Source organism: Astatotilapia calliptera, chromosome 10 (assembly GCF_964374335.1).
Source record: "Astatotilapia calliptera chromosome 10, fAstCal68.1, whole genome shotgun sequence".
NCBI classification, from domain to species: domain Eukaryota; kingdom Metazoa; phylum Chordata; class Actinopteri; order Cichliformes; family Cichlidae; genus Astatotilapia; species Astatotilapia calliptera.
In genome coordinates this window covers 13,675,072-13,695,858 of record NC_137431.1, presented here as the reverse complement: position 1 = coordinate 13,695,858, position 20,787 = coordinate 13,675,072, and the positions used below count along the sequence as shown (strand labels likewise).

The 20,787-nt window shown below is 39.0% G+C and overlaps 2 protein-coding genes and 1 long non-coding RNA gene across 4 annotated transcripts; 2 read left to right on the top strand and 1 right to left on the bottom strand.

The window, feature by feature from the left end:
• Positions 1–204: 204 nt before the first annotated feature.
• Positions 205–2,553, top strand: LOC145431399 (uncharacterized). The gene is made up of 2 exons (XR_013911705.1): positions 205–1,365; positions 1,941–2,553. It is a non-coding gene; the product is annotated as an uncharacterized LOC145431399 (long non-coding RNA).
• Positions 1,496–4,518, bottom strand: thy1 (Thy-1 cell surface antigen). The gene is made up of 4 exons (XM_080307071.1): positions 4,455–4,518; positions 3,895–3,938; positions 3,486–3,809; positions 1,496–3,349 (listed from the first exon to the last, which is right to left on the bottom strand). Exons 1-4 carry the CDS (start codon positions 4,466–4,468, stop codon positions 3,243–3,245), a joined length of 489 nt encoding a protein of 162 aa, XP_080163197.1. The 5' UTR covers positions 4,469–4,518; the 3' UTR covers positions 1,496–3,242.
• A 2,916-nt stretch (positions 4,519–7,434) lies between these two features.
• Positions 7,435–10,081, top strand: LOC145431397 (uncharacterized). 2 transcript variants are annotated; one of them, XM_080307069.1, is made up of 4 exons: positions 7,435–7,574; positions 7,700–7,825; positions 9,403–9,750; positions 9,826–10,081. In XM_080307069.1, exons 2-4 carry the CDS (start codon positions 7,753–7,755, stop codon positions 9,930–9,932), a joined length of 528 nt encoding a protein of 175 aa, XP_080163195.1. In that variant the 5' UTR covers positions 7,435–7,574; positions 7,700–7,752; the 3' UTR covers positions 9,933–10,081. The 2 variants fall into 2 exon arrangements, with proteins under 2 accessions (XP_080163195.1, XP_080163196.1); XM_080307070.1 differs by having other exon boundaries at positions 7,503–7,587.
• Positions 10,082–20,787: the final 10,706 nt, after the last annotated feature.

Genomic DNA, 20,787 nt, shown 5'->3' with positions numbered 1-20,787 from the left:
AGAGGCTGATGGAGAAAAACAGGTTTGACTAGAACACGCCCAATAGAAACTACATCTCCCCGATAGGAAAGCATGTGCAATGGCTAGTTTGTCAATACTGTAGACATTTCCAGTCTTTTAACCCTCACACATTCTCAGCTGTGTGGGTTCTGCGTGAAACTGATGTGCGTGTTTGTAGGCCATGCAAGCGCTTGCAGTTAGGTCCTGCCGTGGTGTTTTCCAGCTGAGTCAGAAGTGAGGAACAGAGTAGACTTTCGATGGCACTGTTTGAATAGATTCGTACAGATTCTTATATTTTTTTTTACCTTGTTTTAATGTTTGTGTGTGCTTCTTGGCCCCTTTTTTCTTAATGCATTTATGTGAAGTACGTTTTAACTTTGTTAAGAAAAGTCCTGCATAAATAAAGTTTATTATTAGCACCATTACATTTCATTTTAATCGGGATATAGCTTAACATTATAATCGCAAGCTTTGCTGTCATTATACTAAAGGTACAGCCGAGCTGTATGCAGCACAATTCAGTCCTAAGAGAGCAATCTGTCTTATTAAACATATGTACAGAGATTAAAAAGAGAATTGCTAATAAACACACCAATATAAAAAATACATATTTAAGCATGTGTGTTTAAATGCATGTTTATTTTAGGTACATTAACTAATGAATCCTTATTGAAACAGAAACAGAAAAAAGTGGATAAATGTGAACCAAACAAACAATGAAACCACCTCCAGTAAGCCTGGTTTTACTGCTTTTGCAATCTGGACAAACAATGAGAGTCAAACTGCTGCCTGACTTTCTGTCTGCCATCTGTATTCACCTTTCAAAATCTATGAATCAGATTGTATTTTTAGCTTGTGTGTCTCTTATTTCCTCTCATTTTAAAGGCAAGTTCCCCTGCATGAGTAATTGTATTGGAATTTATGTTTAATCAATTAGTAATATTTAATTCATGATTTAAATATAGCCCACATCTGGCTGATATGGACTGTTTCTTGCATCATAATATTCAAAACTTTGTCATATTATCACTTGTTATTTGTAAGATAAAGTTCACAAGAAGTGCTGGAAAGTAAAACTGTGCAAATGATTCATCAGTACATGATTCGGTACTTTGGACCCCGAGATGACACCGTGCTTTGTTACGCAACGCCAGCATGTTACTGAGTAATTGTTCAAATAATGCTCACAGGCACACGGGATTGGGCAACACGATGACAGGAGTTACTCGGTTCGTTTGGCACTTCAGTGGAAATGTTGCTGTTTAACCGCATGCTGATAACATATTATCAGATCTTCTGCTCAATCGTAGGAAGACGCATTTTTAAAATTGCCTGTCGGTGTACAATGACATCATGCAGCCAAAGGTATGTGGGCATACAGACACCACATACTTGTGATCATGAAATGTATATGTGCATTTTAACAACGTTATTTCTATTTAAAAGAGAGTTTAATGATACAACTTTATAAAAAAATGTATTTTATAAAAGAAAATCCATATTATTTCTTTATTCTGTATACAGGGTACCAGTACTATAGACTAATCATCTTCCTGTTTTGGCAGAATACAAACAATCAGTAAAATCATTTTTTTCAAATGGTAGTTGGACTGTATTTCTTGTTTACAAGGACTACTTTCCAGAAGCTGAACTCAAGTGTGAATTTTATTCATTCATTTTATTATTCATTCATTTTCAGTTAAAGGATGCAATTTCAAAACAGATCCTGTCAGTCACAGATTTTTATAGAAACGAGATATTCTTTTCCTTCTCTTTCACTGTTGCTTTTCAACACCTTCAAATACAATTTGACTCACTTGGCTCAGCCAAAGGATATGCGCCTTTAGTATAGTATGAAATACCAGACACTGTATACACTCACTGGCTACTTAATTAGATACACCTTTCTACTACTTGACTGGACCCCCTTTTGTTTCCAGAATCGCTTCAGTTCTTAATGTCACAGATTCAACAAGGTGCTGGAAACGTTCCTCTGAGATTTTGGTCCGTATTGGCACAAACTGCTGGCTGAACATCCATGATGCAACTCTCTTGCTCCACCACATCCCACAGCTGCCGATGACACTGAGATCTGATGACTGTGGAGGTCATTTGAATCCTGTAAACTCATTGTCATGTTAAAGGAGCCAGACTGAGATGATCTGAGCTTTGTGACATGGTGCGTTATCCTGCTGGAAACAGCCATCAGAACAGGCTGACCTCAGGAGAAAACACTGCACCAGTGAAAGAATTTTTAATGTAAATTCATAAATTCATAAAGACTGAGTATCTGACTTAGCTTATAGTTTCAAACATGTACTAAATAAGCCTCAGCCAAACATGGCTTATGTGTTTTAGGCACACGTGAAAGGCAAAATTTAAAAAAACTGTGTTTGGGTGTCTTTGCAACTGTAGTTGAGGGACTTGATACAGACTATTGATCCTCTCCTCAGAATAGAATAGAACACGATAGAATAGAGAAACTTGATTGCATGCAATAGTAAGTCAAAACATCATTTGAAGCTTACATTAAAACCCTGTCAGCTATCTTCATTGCTCCATCCAATTTCTATTGACAAATACACAGCACGGTCTCCCGTTAGTGGGCCTGTGCAGCACAAGGTCACTGCCATCTGCTGTCATTTTTTGACAGCCAGGAGGAGACACTAGGGACAGATTTCAGTCAGGCAAAATAGATTGCTTACCTTAACGAGCGACGTGACTCAGCAATAATTCACATTGGAGAGTGCAGCGTTGCACTTTAGAGCTGTGAAGATTTCACTCATTAGATGGAACAGCAAAACTAGTTTCCATCCCTTCTTAAAAACCCTCTAAATCAGACAGTTTTTGTCTTATTAAAGAAGCAATCTGTCAATATCTTTGACTACATCTGCTACAATGATAGAATCTAGATAGTGAGCACTGCAGAATCTAGGATTTCAATTTTAAATCATGCTTTTTTTCTCATTAACCCTACTGAAAGTCTGCCAGATACAACAGGTAACTTATAGCTTAGAGCTAATATTAGTTTAGAGTATAGTGTATATGCAGCAGTATGTGTGCTTAGTATTGAGTGCATAATGCCAAGTGTGCAAGTGTGTGACATACCAAATATATACTGTGAGTACATTCAGTTTAACTTATTGCACTTTGTGCATACACGCAACTTCGGGGGAATACAGCATCAGTGACCAGATGGTTATGGTTGCAGTGTTAAGATATGCAGCAGTTTGGCGCCTTCTTCACAGCCAGTGAATTTCCAGCAGCATGGGAAAGGTCATCAAGGTCAACAGTAGGCCACTGCAGCTTTGTAATAGGACACTCCATGCAGAACAGGGGAGGAGGAGCTCTGCGATAAGAAAAAAGCAACACAGGTTCACAAGGACGCGCGTTTTGTTTGTCAAGCTCACATGTTCTATTCTTATTTGTAAAAATAACAGGAAGTGCACATATGGGTCAAACGAGCATGAGGATAAGCATCTTACTCTTCTCGACTACCGAAGTTTTGGTCACAGGGGCCGAGTCGCCCACTTTGATGTTGCAGGTGAAGGTGGACTTGCCGTTGGGCAGGTTCTTATACAGCAGGCGACAGATGTTGCCTGGGAAGATGCGGGCTTTGGCACGTTTCTTGAAGGGGGCGTGCTGCTCCTCTGATGGGTCAGTGGTGTCGAAGAGGCGTTCACCGTGCGTGTACTTGCAAAAGACTTCTGATGACTCAGAAGGAAGTGAGTATTTGCAGTCCATCCTGAGGTGGTCCTCGTCTATAGAGCAGTAGGACAACTGAATCACCTTCTGAGCAGATGCAAAGCCTATAATGAAGCAGGAAGAGATGATCCGAATTAAGAACACAAACGTATACATTTGGGGTTGCTCACGTGAGGATGCGTGTCTTACCAAAGAGTAATATGGTGGTAAACAAAGACATTCTCCCGAGGTTCCTAAAAAACAAAACAAAAAAGAGGAAGTTAAGAGTTTTTTATTGTGTTTGTCTCGACATTAGCTGGATTCCAAATAAATCTGAGTCAGCTGTAAAGAGTGGAGTCAAGTCACTTCGGAGACATGAACATCACACTTCTGCTGCTCTGTGCTAAACCACAGAAAAGTCGCTGTACCCTTAACGCTACACAATCGATCACAATCCAGCCTCACGGTTCACAATGCAAAGAATCGAAGTACAAACTTTACTGACACATTTCCGTGCTTAACCTCTTTAGAGGATACCAGCTAATTATTCACGTCCTCGATATGTAGAAAGAATAGACTAAGCACTTCATTTTATTTGCTTGATGCAAACCAACCCTTTCCTGCATTCAAACATTTGCTTTAGAGCAGCTGGACCATATACTTCATCCAGAATAACCGAATGACAGAAATGCATTGTGCATGCCACGGTTCGATATTTTGCCATTCAGATTAAACAGCATGCACAAACATAGCGCATGAATCCCTCTCACCTTCTCTGATGCATTTTTGAGTCTTCCTCAGTGCTCTGCAGTGTGATGCTGGGGGTAGATACAGTAGAGGTCGGCTTATAGAAGAAGCAGGGGAGAGAGGGAGGGCGCGAGGAAGGGAGTGGAGGGGGGGACACAGAGAGGGGAGGGGGAGAAAATGCTGCTCCGGTGGACTTTGGGGACATTTCTTAGGACTGTGTACGGTTTTCTATTGATTTTCAGGCTGTTTTACCAGAGGACGGAGGATCACGTGTCAGTACACAAACCTCTGGTTTCATTCTGAAAAGAATGAAGGAGGCAGATGAATGAGAAGGGATACGTGGTGACGAGGATTTGATTAGCTGGCACACCTCCGCAGCTGATCTACTCAATATGTGCAAGCGCTATGTGTGTCAGCAGTTTCTCTGCTACTTTCACCAACATGAATTTTAAACACAGAGATGTGGAGATTCGTTTACGAAGAAAAGGAGACAGAAACCACGAGATCACGAGGCTGATGACAGGATCATATAGTAGCTTTCTGCTGATACTTTATCAGCAGTCATTTAATTAACCTGATAGCGAATCATGTGGGAGGATAAATCTGCAAACATTATTGGAAGTGGAAAGAAGAAGCTTTTAAAAACCAAACAAGAGACCACAGCTTCCACTCCTACAACCGCACTGTGCACTAAGTTAAATCTGGTAAAGACCCATATCATGTAAAGCTGAATTGCTGCCATAAATATGATACTACACACCTACTTTTTCAAAACACTTTTAATGGTAACACTTTAATCAGGTGGGGGGTTGTAAAAATTGTATCTAACGTCCAACATCATCTTATACTGTCTAAAATCCTCAACACCGTCCAGATTTTGTTAAAGTTCCCAGAGCCAAACCCACAGTGTGCCCTGCATCCTCATCACACTGCTTATCCACTTCATCAAGATCCTTCCTGAACAGCTGCCATGCTGAAGCAGTCTCCCTGACAGAAGTGTTGCAGAGGTCTCTGAAAGGCACAACCCTCAGCAGTCTCTGATAGCAGAGGATGCCTGCTACTCTCCTCCCTTTTAATATTCTGATGCTATGTTTTCTTGCATTTTCTTATTGTCTTCTCCTTTTCGAATATAAATAGCTGAGAGTGCAGGCTGTGATGATCCCCGCATGCCAAAAGTATTCATTAGAGACTCTGTAGCTGTGAACCCTGCTGGTCCTCTGCTGCTAATACACTGCAGATGAAAGACGAGCCCTCGCCTGTTCTTTTCCAATAAGTATTTTCCTCCTTTACTGTTGCCATACCATATAGCTAGTATTATATTATCATCAAGAAATTGTTACTAAATAACAGTTTTATGTTATGCAGAATATGATACATGCTTCTGGTATCTCTCTTCCACTTTAGGAAACTTAGCATTATTGTTCTTGGTGTACAGAGGTATGCCTCCTGGGTCAAATGTGTATTGTGTGTTATCCTTTCCAAGGAAAGAAAGGAAGAAACTAAAATGGTAAATGAACTGGCTCTTATATAGAACTCAAAGGACTTTATACAACATGCCTAATTCACCCATTCACACTTATTCATACAAACACTTTCTATGCTTAAGTGCTTTCTATTCAGCCTTACAAATAGTGGATAACCTGCTCTGCCTCCTGAGCTACAGCGACCCCAAAGTAAACTTTGAATGCAGGTGTGTGACAGTGGATAGGCTACATACATCTGTCTCTGTTAAATGTCACATTTATATCTAAAAATGTAATGTCCATATATGAAAAACTACCTCGTTTTCCTTTTTTATTTTTAAATGTTTTGTATATGCTCACCAGTCACTTCATTAGGTACACCTGTTCTAATTCTTGTTAACACAAACATCTAATCAGCCAATCAAATGGCAGATGCTCAGTGCATTTAATATATGCAGACATTGTCAGGATGCCCTGCTGAAGTTCAAACTGAGCATCAGAATGGGGGGAAAAAAGCTGATTTTAGTGACTTTCAACATGCCATGCTCCTTGGTGATAGACAGGTTGCTGATCTACTGGGATTTTCTCAGAGAACCAGCTCACAGACTGGGGGGGGGGGGGGGGAAGCCCCAGTGTGATTAACTCTTGATGGTGTCAGAGGTCAGAATGGCTAGACTACTGATAGGAAGGCAACAAAAACTCCTTTCAGCCAAGGTATGCAGAATGCCATCTCTGAAGCAGCAGAAGAACACACCAGATGCCACTGCTGTCAGCTAAGAACACTGCTCAATGGACACTTTGGGTCCTTCACTACCAACTGAGCACCGTTTAAACACTACAGTCCATCTTGACAACATGGACCAAAATCTCTGAGGAATGTTTGCTGAATTTATGACTTTAAGATTTAAGACAGCTCTGAAGGTATAAGAAGGTCCAGCCCAGTATTACAAGATATACCTATAATAAAGGTTATTGTTTATATATATTTGTCATATGTATGTCTTAAAGTTTAATAAAATATAGCTCTATATCAGCATCTTCAGTTGCTAGAATGTCTTTCTCTTTAGTTTAGGTGTTTTATATAGTTTTACCAACAAACACTGATCACACCAGACTAGAGCATGAAGGGATATTAATACTATAGGTACTCTATTTTACTGAAATGCCAAACTCATTTTACTTGTCCTAAGAATTTAAAGGCTTCTTCTGCCACTTATTAGGGTTCACTGCCTGATTTGACATTTAGTCCTTAAAAATATAAGGAAGTCAGTATTTAGGGGAAGCAAATATATACAGTACAGTGCAATAACAAACACCACCTCTACACATTTACTTGTCCGTGGGTAAAATGTTTTTTAAGACTACTGAAGTGAAATGATGTCAGCTATCAGTATGCTTAAAGCTCCCCTGAGTTTGGATTCAGCATGCTTCCCCGCGTGTACTTGCAGAGAAGTGACTGCTGTATTTCTCGGTTGTGCTTCTACTTTTTGACCTGCAGGGGGAACTCTTGTTTTGCGGCAAGAATTCAGTTTTACCCGCCTGAAACGTGGACCGCTCAGCAGTCTGCTGCAGTGCACGGACACCGCAGGGGCGTAGTCCTACCGGCATTCGGGCTGCAGACAGAGTCCCACATCCAGGCCTGTTAGAATTACGCTATTAGAGGCTACAGGAGGCTAATAGGTGCGATTTGAAGGTTATCCCACCTTTAGGTTGCATGCTCGTATATGTGTTTGTCTGACATATCTTGTGGTGGCATTCTGCGGCAGCGTAACTTTAACGTTTTGTCCCATGATGAACTTTGCCAGGCTCCGGCTGGTGTGAAGGTTGATCTGATCCGACAGATAGCCTGTCTATCGCCATGGAGCTGCACCTGTCCGTCATAGGCTGTCTCCTCTTTGGCAACATAATGATAACGCATCAGACGACTCACAGTATGTCTCTTTAATTACTCTTTTTGTTACCATCCATTGGCATCCAGCCCCGTTTTAAGTGGAATTTATTACTAGGACGAGAATGCTGATAACACGAAAGATATTATCTATCTATATATCTATATAGATATATCTATATATCTATATATCTATATATATATATATATATAACCGTTACTGAAATTTAAGCTCCACAGTCCTTGTGATCGAGTCAAAAATCTTTCTGTGTTACTGCAGTGAAGATGTTGTTGCTCAGTTTCACCACAGAGATCAGTAAAGATTCATATAGATTATGTAATATACAAGGAAAGAGTCTTTTATCACAAATTATTTGTTATAACTTTTGACCTGAGTGGACAGGAGAACACACAGGCACACATGAATAGATATAGTTAGATATATACAGAGAGAAAGAGAGAGCAATGTTCAAAATAAAAACGGCACTTAATAAAATAATCATTTAAAAACTCTATTTTGTATTTATTTGTTGTCTTTGTCTAATATTATAATTAGTTAATGAATAGGCTGTACATAAACTATATTTTTCAAGCAAAGCTGTAATAAATTTGGCTTTATTTCCCAATGACACTTTTGCTGTCCCTGCCATTTCTCTTTTCAACCAGTCAAGAAGCCCGCAGCTCTCTTAAGTTAGTGTGAACAGCAAAGCTATTTCTTCAAAATAAACTAATACAAAATAAAGAATGTAAATTATCAAATAATTACAATTACTTTGGCCCAACAACAATACACATGCCAGCTAGCTTGTTGAATATCTTGGCACATGAGCACTTTGTTCGATGGCAGCTGACATTCATTTATTATTCAGAGTTACAGATATTTGAGGGTTACTTTTAATCTCTTCATCTGAGAAAGACGCACAACACTGTTGTGTGAATGAACTGGAATGTGAATAAAAACATTTGCGGGGTCATATTTTATGTTTACATGCTAAATTAGCTTGTTAGCTAGCTCAGTGAGTAGCCTTGTGAATGATGGCCTCTGTATCTTGAAGTGAAAAACATTCTACTTCAGTTGTAATGTTATAACACTAAGGGTAATGAAATTCTATTTCATAATAATTTGTTAATAACAGCTTGAACTCACTGATTTAATGATCAAGATCACACCAAATGTGAAAACCGGTAAAAACTTTGTATTCATGGATCGTCTTCAAACTTCACCGCAATATATTAGCGCCTGAGATCAAAGGTGACCTTGAAAAAAAGAAGAAACCATAAGGTTAAACAAATTAAGAAAAAGCTTTTATTTCCGTTAGACTATCTCCAAATTTTAAAAGTAATATTGGGGGAGATAAGCACATTCTTTGTCTGAGCACTAATTATTATTTTTTCAATACAACATTATATAACTTCACAATGACACCAAAAGATTAATATACTACGCTCGGTCCGTATTACCACTGCTGACCTTAGCATAAAATATCAAAGTTTTAGTATAACCTTTGACTTTCAGGGTAATTGCGCTCTCTGTGTGTTCTTGTCTTAAATTTGAAATCTTATCGTCTTATCTTAAAAATTTCCATCACAGAGCAAACATCCTGGCTGCTTCTGTTTCAGTGAACCCGGTGACTACATTCCTTTTTGCTCCACGTGGGCCCCAGATGTTTCCATGTCTCACCTACCTGGAGCGAAATGTCAGGGTGGACTGTGAGTTCCCGGAGACCTACGAGGTCCCCGGCCCCTACTGCGAGTATCGGCAGGACAGCCGGCTGGTGGGGACCACCTTCCCCAACCAGGTCATCTACGTGTCCATAGACGACCGTAGAAGGAGCAACGTAAGCCTGGTCCACCCTAATCTGTGCCGCCTCACCTGGGCGCCGATGGCCGATGAGAAGCCGTACACCTACACCTGCAGGGTTTATCAGGGGAGCACTTGGAAGGAGAACAGCATGGCCGTTCATCACAGTGAGTAGCGTTTACTCATTATCTGTTTCCCACAAACACCGGTGGAAACTAAACTTAAGCTTTTCTCCTTTACAGGGCTTCTTCCAATCTGCTCTGCAATCAGTGTTATGTTCAAATCAGCACCTTGGCTTTTATCGCTGGTGTTTTCACTTCCTGTGGCTGTGGGTCTTCTGAGTCCTTGATCTCTTGCTTTCACAGGATAGCAACTCAGTGGGCCTTTTTTAGTACACGATTTATTTCTCTCTCTGGCATGATGGTTGTGCATTAAATCAAGTTATAGGCAGAGAGTAGAAGCTCTCTAAATGAAGACTGAATAAAAAATTTTAAATAACCTCTCCCTTAGCATTGGACTACTCTTCAAAAATGTACCGCTGATGTGTAAGAGATTGTATGTATTAGACCTCACTGTCACCTCAGTACCTTGATCACCTTTGTTTCACAAGGGAAAAGAATTCATGACAAGTGGAAATGGCAAACACGGCAAATGAATGCAGCGCTAAAGGGTGTTCGTTCTCTTTTATGATAAAAGATTTCTTCCCTAACAAATCTTTTATGATTTGTTTTAAATCAGATTTTTTTTCCTCACCCCAAATGGTGGGAGTACGTAATCGGTTCCGTTTGTTTGTCTGTCTTTATTAGGTCTCTCTTGTAAATAAGTTTTGGGATATACAAATATTTTGTTAATGAAATTTATTACAAATACGTTTTATCATATTAGAGAAGCTGACAGAAGAAGTCTATATATGCCTATATTAAGAGTGGAGGTCATCTCTGAGGGCTTTTGTTCTTCTATCATAGAGACATATCTATAAAAGAATAGAGAGTGCGCAAGAGCTCATACGGTCTGTAAACCTAAAGATGTATTCATGTGGCCGCTATGACATTTGAATGACAGTAATACATAACTGCACTAACACTGCCTTTCCTGCTAGCACTGGACCTCTTTGACCTTTAGCTCATTTAAATTAAACCTGGACACTGGATCTGCACAGACGGCCCACCTGATAATAAGAAAATCACTCAAATAAAACCTTTTTTTGGAGAGCAATAACATAGCTGGGACGATTGCTCCTTCCCTCGAAGATCTCGGAGAAGATCTTGCAGTCACTCCACCGCGTTTCAGTCTTTACTTTAAAGGATTTCTCATGTTATTATCATCATCATTCCACCCCAAAGCTCAAAAAGACACGGAGTTGGTGTAGCTGTTTCGACTTTTGCAGCTTTGCATTGATTAAATAAAAACTTAAATAGCAGCAGTCCAGCAGAAACACATCTCCAAGATATGAAACATAAGCAATAGATATTGGAAGTGTAACTTTTTGCATTTCAAGTAATCGCTGCAGCACACCTTGGGTGTTTAAACGAGCTATTGCTTAAAACATTAATGTGCATAGTATTGGCAAAATATGAAAGTAATATTAGAGTGTTTCAATTTTATTATGTTATCTTTAAAATGTACTCACCTTCCATACTATCCAACACCAACGTTTGGGGCCCTGCTAGGCTGTATTTATGCATTTCTTAGTTTTAATGATCACAGTGTACGAATAATTGTGTCTGCAGTTTTTCTCCGTTTAACTATTTTCAAGGCACCTTTTTTCAGTATTATTTAGAAAATGATTCTTGGAAGACGGCCTGATATTTTTCTTCTAGTCATCATTTTTGATTGTTTTACTGTAACACTAAAGGTGTACTAAGGTTTGCTAAACTATATTGAAAAATAAAGATAATGAATTATGAACGTTACCTGCATTTTCTCTGCACAAGTCACTATTTTGAAAGAATGTGTTTTTTAATTTATTGTGTTATGGTTTGTTTTTATTGCTTGGCCCTGTGCCGACTCATTTCACAGAAATGAAATGTATGAAACAAATTAAAATATAGTTGGAGGACAAGAGGTGAGTCTTATCTCGCACTCGTTTCAGGTTAGGATAGAAGAACACGTGTACACATGTCTAAACACTACCAAAACAAGTTAGCCATATTGATTCTGATTCTTTTTGGTTTTGCTACCTTACTATTTCTGTCCAGTAGAGAGAGCACTTTTGCAATATATAGAAAGCCATTATATGTGTAGTATAGTATCCATAAAGACCTATACATAAAATGCCTTTTATGACTTAATGTATGTAAAGCACATTCATTGTCTTGGTATTGAAAGGTGCTGTAAAAATAAACTTGTCTCATATTGTATTGCCTGTGGGTCTTTGTCACCGGCACTACACACGGCTATATTACAGGAAATCTCAGGTGTAATTATTAATATTATCAACATTAGTTTTTGTTTTTTGGGGGCCCAGATCTTTTGTGTCGTGCATCCTGATTATAATTAGTGTGATTACGAGTTGGTGGAACATAATAGATTTACATAGATTTACATAATAGATCATAATACAATAATTATAGTTCTACAACTGTTTATAACTTGTATAGTTCATATATATCAATATATTTCATATTTCTGTATAGTTTTCATATTTATATCCTCTTCATAGCCTGTACATAACTTGTACACTCACTACAGCCTGTACATACTTATAGTTATAGCATATTCATAACATACCTTCATACCGTGTACATTGTAACATACCTATAATAGACCCATATTTGTAATATAGCTATATATCTATATTATTGGTAATATATATTTTGTAATATGTCTATATTATTGCTAAGCACTTTCTGGATGGATGCAAACTGCATTTCGTTGCCGTGTACTAGTGACATGTGCAATGACAATAAAGTTGAATTCTATTTTATTCTATTTAGTCAGAGTCATATGCATGATTTTTTTTCTTGGCTGTCACAGTGAGACCTCATTTTAAAGTGGTAATGTTATGATTCAACTAATATGTTCACATCTGCCGTGTTATTTTTGGAGCCAGAAGTGCCCATAATTAGATGAGAGAAATACTGCATCCACTGATTGTGCCTCACCCAGAAACAGATACCTACTATAATTAGTGATAACACACAAATAACACACTAAAAAAGGAGAACTTTACTTGCTAAAACTGGAGCAGAGCATTCTTGGACAGTCTGTTCATTAACAGGACAGCAAGCCATGTTATTTCTTAGTGAGACACCAACAGAGCTTTGACTGGCAGCTGGCTAAAGGCCTCGATAGAGTTCAAAAGGGCCAGTTGGGTATTTTAGATATAAAGACCAAAGACATTTTTTGTAACACGCTATAAGTTGGTATATTCACATGTGAGCATATTGGGATTGACTCATTTTTGGAGCCACCCTAAAGTGGCCGCTCAGGAAACTGCAGGTTTGGGCACAGCCCTAGCTGTGCAAAAAGGCAATTCAGCTGTGCAGCACTGAGTCTTTCGTCATTTTTTCCATTAGACACCTCCAAATCAACTGAAAGTGTGGTTGACGATAGGTGGTTATCTGATGTTTCAGCATTCAAAAAGGTCATAATTGAGTAATCTTCTCGTTGTGATTGTTCACACAGGCCTAAAGCTAAGCCCTTTGCAAAGCCTCAAAACTTTGGTGCAGACGCACTAATAGTAAAGAATGACGGTAAAGGTGATGTCACTTCCTGTAATAATAAACATAGATCAGAAAAACCAGAGGAAATGTCTTCTGTCTAGAAAGGGCATGGGTTCTTAGTGTAGTGGAAGAAAGACTTCCAATTTACAGTGAGAACCTGTCAGGGTCCTGGGTCTCCTGACCCAGCGTTTTAGTTCTTTGTGATTTTTGTATTATTGTACTTGGTGTGAGTTTCTAGTTTCGATCCCTTGCCCTTCATGTTTCTCTATGTCCCCTCTGTTCTGTGTAAGTCTGTGTCTGCATGTTTGATTTCCCCTCTGTGTCTCTCGGTTCTTAGAGTCCTCTGCCTTATGGTTTATGTCTCTGTGTTTCTTAGTTGCTGTCTCCACTGTGTCAAGTTCGCGTCTCTGTGTGATCCTTCCTGTTTTACTTTGAAGGTCCGTGTCTTATGTGAATGTGTCCTGCTTTGCTTGTCTCGTCAGTTCTAATTTCCCCCAGCTGTGCTCTCCTTCTGTGTCTCATTCTCCTCGTTACTTCCCAGTGTATTTAGTCCCTGTGTTTCTCTGAGTCAGTGTTGCGTTGTACCCTCAACAAGCTGTGTGTGTTTTGCCTCTGTGTTGCCAGTGTTTTGTTTCCAGTTCAGTGTTTTGTGCTTCAGTGTTTTAGTCCACCAGCGTTTTTGTTTGTCTTTTGGTGAGTTTAGTTAGTAAGAGGTTTTCCAGCATTAAAGCTGCGCTTTAAGTTGAATTTCTGTGTCTGAGTCCTGCATTTTGGATCCACCACTTCTGCTTGCCCGCCTGCCACACAGCCAACCATGACAGAACCAACATTGACAACACTTTTAAAGACAAACTGTTAGCTCCTCTTTTAAACTTTGCACAAAAAGTAAGAAGATTTGTGTTTGGTTTATTTCTTTGTTGTAACAATGCTAGTGGAAATTGTTATACTGTTGGACAGCTTGTTTATTTACCTTTCAATGGAGCCACATTTTAAGGAAAATGCCAGAGGTGGGACCAAGTCATTGATTTGCAAGTCTCAAGTAAGTCTCAAGTCTTTATCCTCAAGTCTCAAGTCAAGTCTCAAGTAATGTCAGGCAAGTCAGAGTCGAGTCTCAAGTCACTGGTGTAAAAGTCCGAGTCAAGTCACAAGTCTGAAACTTTGAATTTCAAGTCCTTTCGAGTCTTTAAAAAAAAAAAAAAAAAAAATGTTGCAGTTATGCTAAATGTAAATATTAGACCATGTAATTTTAAAATCTGTGTTTTTCTCAACACATGACAAAATAGTGAACTTAGAAAATATACACAAATTGTGAAATTGCACCTCTTTAAAATGCAGCTCAATTAAACCTAGCTCCAAGAATAATTTTCACCGACAGTTCTGAGATAAGCTGCATGTTATTCTTGGATGCGGTTGTAGGACCAGCTTTAAAATCGCATGACAAAAATATCATACATATTAAAAAAAACTGCATCACCAACGTAGCCTGGACAACATTTGCTAGTTAGATGAAGTCAGCTATCTCATCTTAGCATATTTATATGCATATTTATAATTATACGCTTCTTGGAGTGAGTGCATACACTCATGAAGTTTAGTAACTTCAGGTCACTGCAACAAGCCCAGGTACAGTTTACTGACGGATGGGTGCAGGACCTTGAAATGCACCGTGTAGAACGAAAGACCATCGTACGTATCATAAGTTTACCAGTCTCACAAATCGTCGTCATAAATACACATTCCTTAACCGTTTATTAATAGGACCTTTGAGCTCAACGGTAATTAATTAGTAGTGGAAATAATTTCTGGTAGCATCACAGAAATGTAGCAGTGACAATAATATTGTATGCTGTAATCGTACTGGGCAATTAGTGATACAAACCTGTTTTATCCTGTGAATAAAAGTATATGTTTTTGTCAATGTACCATAATAACAGAAGCGAAACGCAATATTGTGTCAGGACAATTCACTATTTATGCACAATAAATAAAGGAGCATAGCATGACAATTTCTGTTCAGCGCCAGACTTGCTTGTAACCTATATCACCAATTATGTTAAGAAAAATGACGCATTAACTACAACAGCAGACTGACCTTTGTGTAAATGCTTGGAGCAGACTAACCTGTGAGCTGGAGTGTTCTGGGACGTTATATTTGGTCTTTGAATGGCTGCAATCCAGGCCATCCGTCGCGTCTTTGTTACTTCGGAAACATGGCTCGAACAATTTCTCTTCAACGACGTAATCCGATAACAACCGATCTCTTTACCCGTCGGCTTCCCGTGGCTGTCATGCGACCGGCTATTGCAGTTAATAATACAACAGCTTCTTGACATTTTTGTGTTACTTTTTATCGCTGTATAACTGATTTTAATTGAAAGCCTAGTACCGCTTGCCACGAGTTCCCAGAATCCTTTGCGGTTCTACCCGTGAATGACGTCACATTTTCAATCTCTATATAATATGCATGTTAAATTTTATATTTGGGGTAAAATATCAAGTCTTTTCAAGTAAACCGGTTCAAGTCCAATTCAAGTCCCAAGTCATTGGTGTAAAAGTCCAAGTCAAGTCACAAGTCTTACAACATTTTTTCAAGTCAAGTCTAAAGTCATAAAATTAATGACTCGAGTCTGACTCGAGTCCAAGTCATGTGACTCGAGTCCACACCTCTGGAAAATGCATTTGTGGGTTGAGCAGCAGAGTTGAGTCTGAGGGTTACAACCATGAAAAACTTGCCATATCTTCCTTGCAAATGCCAAACAGCTGATTCTGCTATTAACTGTTTGGTGTAGTTTATTGAATGGGGTGAAGTTTTAGGAAACTTTGTTTATATTGCACCAAATCACAACAAAATTTGCCATCAGGCCGTTATATTGTAAAATAAAGACCCTACAATAATACGGAGGAGAAACAAGACCTATTGGCAATTTAACAATTTATTCATTGACAAACAGGGGCCTGAGCAGCATGTGGAGGAGCCATACACAGCCACAACAGTCTAGCAGCTCCTCCTCATGTTGATCAGCAGCCTGGTCACACTCTGCTGTGGGGTGGCTTCCCATTTCTTCAACCAGCATTTCAGTCAGTGTGGTTGTGTTTGTTATACATTAGCGGTTTGGCATTGGCTCAGACGATTTGTCAAGTTTTTCATGGGCATGACCCACAGACTCAACTCTGCTGCTCAACCCAAAAATGCAATTTTTCTTACAAATGTGGTTCCATTTAAGAGGAAATAAAAAGGCTTTGCAACAGTATAATATTTATTATCAAGTAGCTTTTTTGCAACAAATAATCAGCCCAACACAAATCTGACTTTTTCTGGTAGGTTTAGTTTGTAGATTTGTTGAGCGTAATGTTAAAACACATGAAGCTACATACCGGTTTACACATATTACACATACCAGTTTCTCAAGGCAATGTAATATGCTGGGCTATTTCAACAGACTATTATCCAAAGTGAGGAATATCCAAAGGGAAATTTTAACTAGTATCTCCAGCATAGCTCCTAGGCCTTTTGTTGTATAATATCATGTTTAACATGAGGTCATATAGTTATGTTTAAAATGAAGGACAGGTTTGTAGATCTCACTGACACTGAGTACTCATGGGTTAAATAAGATAAGTATACACATAATGAATTCCCAGCCACCACCCTCATCCTGCAGTACAGGACTCTTAGTCAGTGAGAAGCCTAAATACAAACCTTTGTAAAGGCTGCAGCACAACACATCACAAACCAGATTTATCTCATGACACAGATGTGTTCCACTACCCCTGACTTCTCCCGGTTGAGGTTGGTAATTGCCTCATTGAAAAAGCAGTACAACTTCTATTAATATCTGCACCGAGTGGAAGATGAATGTTTATATAATGTACCTCAGAGCTGATAGAGTTTATTCCTCCCTTGCCTGTAAAAATAAGATGGACCTTTGGTGATAGTTTCTCTCAAAGGGGGGAGTGGGTGGCATGGAGGGGCGACACAGGGGGCTGGGGCTTGGCTAATTTATCTGTGCAGTGCAGGCACAAAGCCAGGAAATTAGGTGGTTTGGGATTTGGGACTTCGGCTAATATAAAACACAATATGCACACGCACACCCAGCGTCAGAGACGCAGCGCATGTCGAGATCTCTCGGGAGGAGGCCAAAATAAATATTAATTCATGATGAGATTAACCTGGTAGCTGCCTGCTGATCAGTCCCATCACATAACGTTTAAAGAGGGCACAATGGAAATCAGTTGGATCACATAAGTGTAAAGCACGCCTGTGGTTACCTGTACCTCAGGGCTCAATCTTCAGCCAGGATGACATTCTTATGGGCGCCTGCAATGTTCCAATAAGATGTAGCGAACAAGCTACAGTTTTGTCTGTGATTTCAGCCACAAACATAGAAGACTTGAAAGTTATGTGGCATACATCTTCTCCGTCAAAGGTATACAGGCACACAGTAACTTTGTTGTAACAAATTGTCATTTGAGTTATTGTGCCTTCCTATCAGCTCAAAGCATTCTGGCATTGTTACCTAGAGAATTCCCACTTACTGGATATGTTGTTTTTCCAGACTATTCTCTTAACTAAAAAATGCTTGTGTGGGAAAATCCCAGCAGATGGCCAGTTTCTGAAATACTCAGACCAGTCTGTACGGCACAAAAAACCCAATGCCACATTCAGTCAACCAAATCACCTTTCTTCCTCATTTATTCTCCATCTGTTTGAATTTCAACAAGTCATCATGACCATGTCTGCATGCCTAAGTGCACTGAGTTGCTGCAATGTGATTGGCTAATAAGATGTTTGCATTAACAAGCGATTGAACAGGCGTACCTAACAAAGTGGCCGGTGAATATATGTGCATTTGTGAGAAATAAACAAAACAGCTTCATTACTGATTTTTAGTGACTCTGCTACATTTAAACAGATCATTCAAGCTGGAGACGCCAGCAAACAGCACCTCTCACAGGCCACTTTGCTTTGGAGAAAATGGAAAAGTCAAAGTGAAAATATTTGTATATCAGTATTTGCCAAACTCATATGAAACTATAGATATTTTTATAAGAAACTTTTAACTGGGCCTGGATATATATATGGTCTCTCTTATCAGTTTCCAGGCAGAAATGCCCTGTTAGGTGTATTCTATACATACACAAAGTAATGTATAACAATGTAAACACCTCTGGTGTCTACATACATCTCTTTTCAGAACTATTTAGCTTCTATATTTATAGTTTCCTCTTGTTCTTAAAGCTGGCAAAATGTTTGCCATTCCAGTCACTCATCACACAGTGCGAGCTGTAAAGCCAACCAAACACAGTTCCCACAGAGAGTGAGAGGACTGTAAAAGCCTCGGTATGAGTCAGAGGAAGTACCTGCCTGGTCAGCACTGGATATGGGGAGCTACAGTCAACAACTTTCTGAAACCGACAGTCTAGTAGTCATTACTACTATGTGTGTGGAAGTGAGAAAGAGTGCCAGTTTGAAACTTTATCAGTTTTCACATAACAGCTTCTACAACACTGTGAGTGCCTTCACAGAAAGCTTGTCCACAGATCTTGGATATTATAAACTGTTGTATGAGACTCCATGTTGTACAGAGTGCATTTGTGGCATGCTGAGGCCTTGGGGGAGTTTCGGTTTGTACAAACTAATGATATCTGGGAAATTTTTAGTTACCTACTTATATTCCCTGATTGTGATCAAAAGTTTTGGAAAAACCAAAGATCTTTAAAGTGAAGCCATGCCCCGAGTTTGTCACCTTGAAACTATTTTGCTTACACTATGCTTTTGTTAGCTAGTATGGCGAGAGCAACAATACCATTTATTGCACTTTCCATGAGTAAATACTCAACATCTTTTCTGAGTACATGACTCAAAGGTCTGCTGGTGTTACAGGAAGATATATGGACATACACACTTTTTAAAGTGATAAAAGTGAAATATTACTCACTAGTTCAAAGAATCAAAACAATCATCAGCTCCAAATTAGCTTTTCTTTGTCAGAAGTGACATATGGCTGTAAGTGTACTTAATTTCTTGCGAGACAAACTACTTCTCAGAGGCCACTGACTTTTTCCATTTTCTCAAAAGCAAAGTGAAAATATTTATAAATCAGTATGCTTTCCATCTTATTCTATGTGGCATATTCATATAAAACCATAGATATCTTTATCACCCCACACCATCTTTTCTGAGTACACGACTCAAAGGTTTGCTGGTATTACAGGAAGATATGTGGACTCGCACACTTTAAGTAATAAAAGTCAAATATTACTCACTACTTCAAAGAATCAAAATAATTATCAGCCCCAAATTAGCTTTTCTTTGGCAGAAGTGAAGTATGGTTAAAACTAAGTGTATTTAATTTCCTGAGAGACAAACTAATTGTATGACTCATAGATACCTCACTTCTTTCTAAAGACTTTTTAAGGTAGTAAAGTTACAGTTTGATTTTCTGAATAAACTACAAAGGTTTCATACCACAGTAAGAGCCGTCTATAGACAGCAGCATAAACTAAGATTAAAAATGAATGTGAAGAAAGCTATCACAGAAAATGAGAGCATTAAAGGTCCCATTTTGTACCAGTTTAGCACATGTTCATATTGGTCTTACATGTCCCCCAGACAGTATATTTTGGGTTTCAGCCCCAAATACCACACAGTTCATTTTTTTGTTTCATGTCGATATTCTCCTGGTTTGCAGCTCAGTATCGAATGAGCTATTTCATTTTCTGTAGCTTTAAATTGAAAAGGAAGAACAGTTGCCCATACTTTACACTTTGAGTTTGTTTGCTGAAGTTTAAACTGAGCATCCACTGGGAAAGAAAGTGTGACTTAAGTGGGTTTGCTTTTAACGTGGCATGGTTGCTGGTTCCAGAAAGACTGGTCTGAATATTTCAGCACCTCTGAATGCACAACGCACAACCTTGAAGCAGATGGGCTACAGCCGCAGAAGACCACACCAGGTACCATTGCTTTAAGCTAAGAACAGCAAACTGAGGCTACAAATGACACAGGCTCACAAAAACTAGACAAAAGACTAAACACAAGACTAAACTAGACTAGAGGAGGAAAATGTTGCATGTTCTTATGAATCTTGATGAAAACAACAGGAACCTCATCATCTGGCACCAATAAACATAGATCTACTAGATGTACACACAGCTATGACTATACATTATACGCCAATTCAACAAAAGGCTTACCTGCTTCAAACATAAAACCATAACCAATCAATGGTCTCAACCTGATCTCAATTTCCTGTAGATTTCGGTGCCACTGGTTTACTTTGAGCAACTCCCAGCATCATATACTAACAAGAGAAACCTAAGTTTACCTACCTTGTCTTCGGTGACATGCTAGGCTCGAGGCAACTTTAAACGCAAACTCGAGAGCGGGCAGCAGACAAGAGATGTGGGGCAGCACAGCCACCCTGCTGAAACGTACTAAAGAGAGTTAACTCAATCAGAGTAAACACCTTAACCATCACTCACCCACTAAAAAAACCCTCTGATGTTTAGTCTCCACAAAAATATCCAAAATAGAGTCCA

What these genes read in the sequence shown, in the direction of transcription:
- thy1 (XM_080307071.1), bottom strand. An exon ending in TACCACCATATTACTCTTTG is followed by an intron (nt 3,810 to 3,894) that starts GTAAGACACGCA and finishes GCTTCATTATAG; the next exon opens with GCTTTGCATCTGCTCAGAAG. An exon ending in AACTTCGGTAGTCGAGAAGA is followed by an intron (nt 3,350 to 3,485) that starts GTAAGATGCTTA and finishes TTCTTATCGCAG; the next exon opens with AGCTCCTCCTCCCCTGTTCT.
- LOC145431397 (XM_080307069.1), top strand. Translation starts at nt 7,753, where the DNA reads ATGGAGCTGCACCTGTCCGTCATAGGCTGTCTCCTCTTTGGCAACATA. An exon ending in AACGCATCAGACGACTCACA is followed by an intron (nt 7,826 to 9,402) that starts GTATGTCTCTTT and finishes CTTCTGTTTCAG; the next exon opens with TGAACCCGGTGACTACATTC. An exon ending in CAGCATGGCCGTTCATCACA is followed by an intron (nt 9,751 to 9,825) that starts GTGAGTAGCGTT and finishes TCTCCTTTACAG; the next exon opens with GGCTTCTTCCAATCTGCTCT.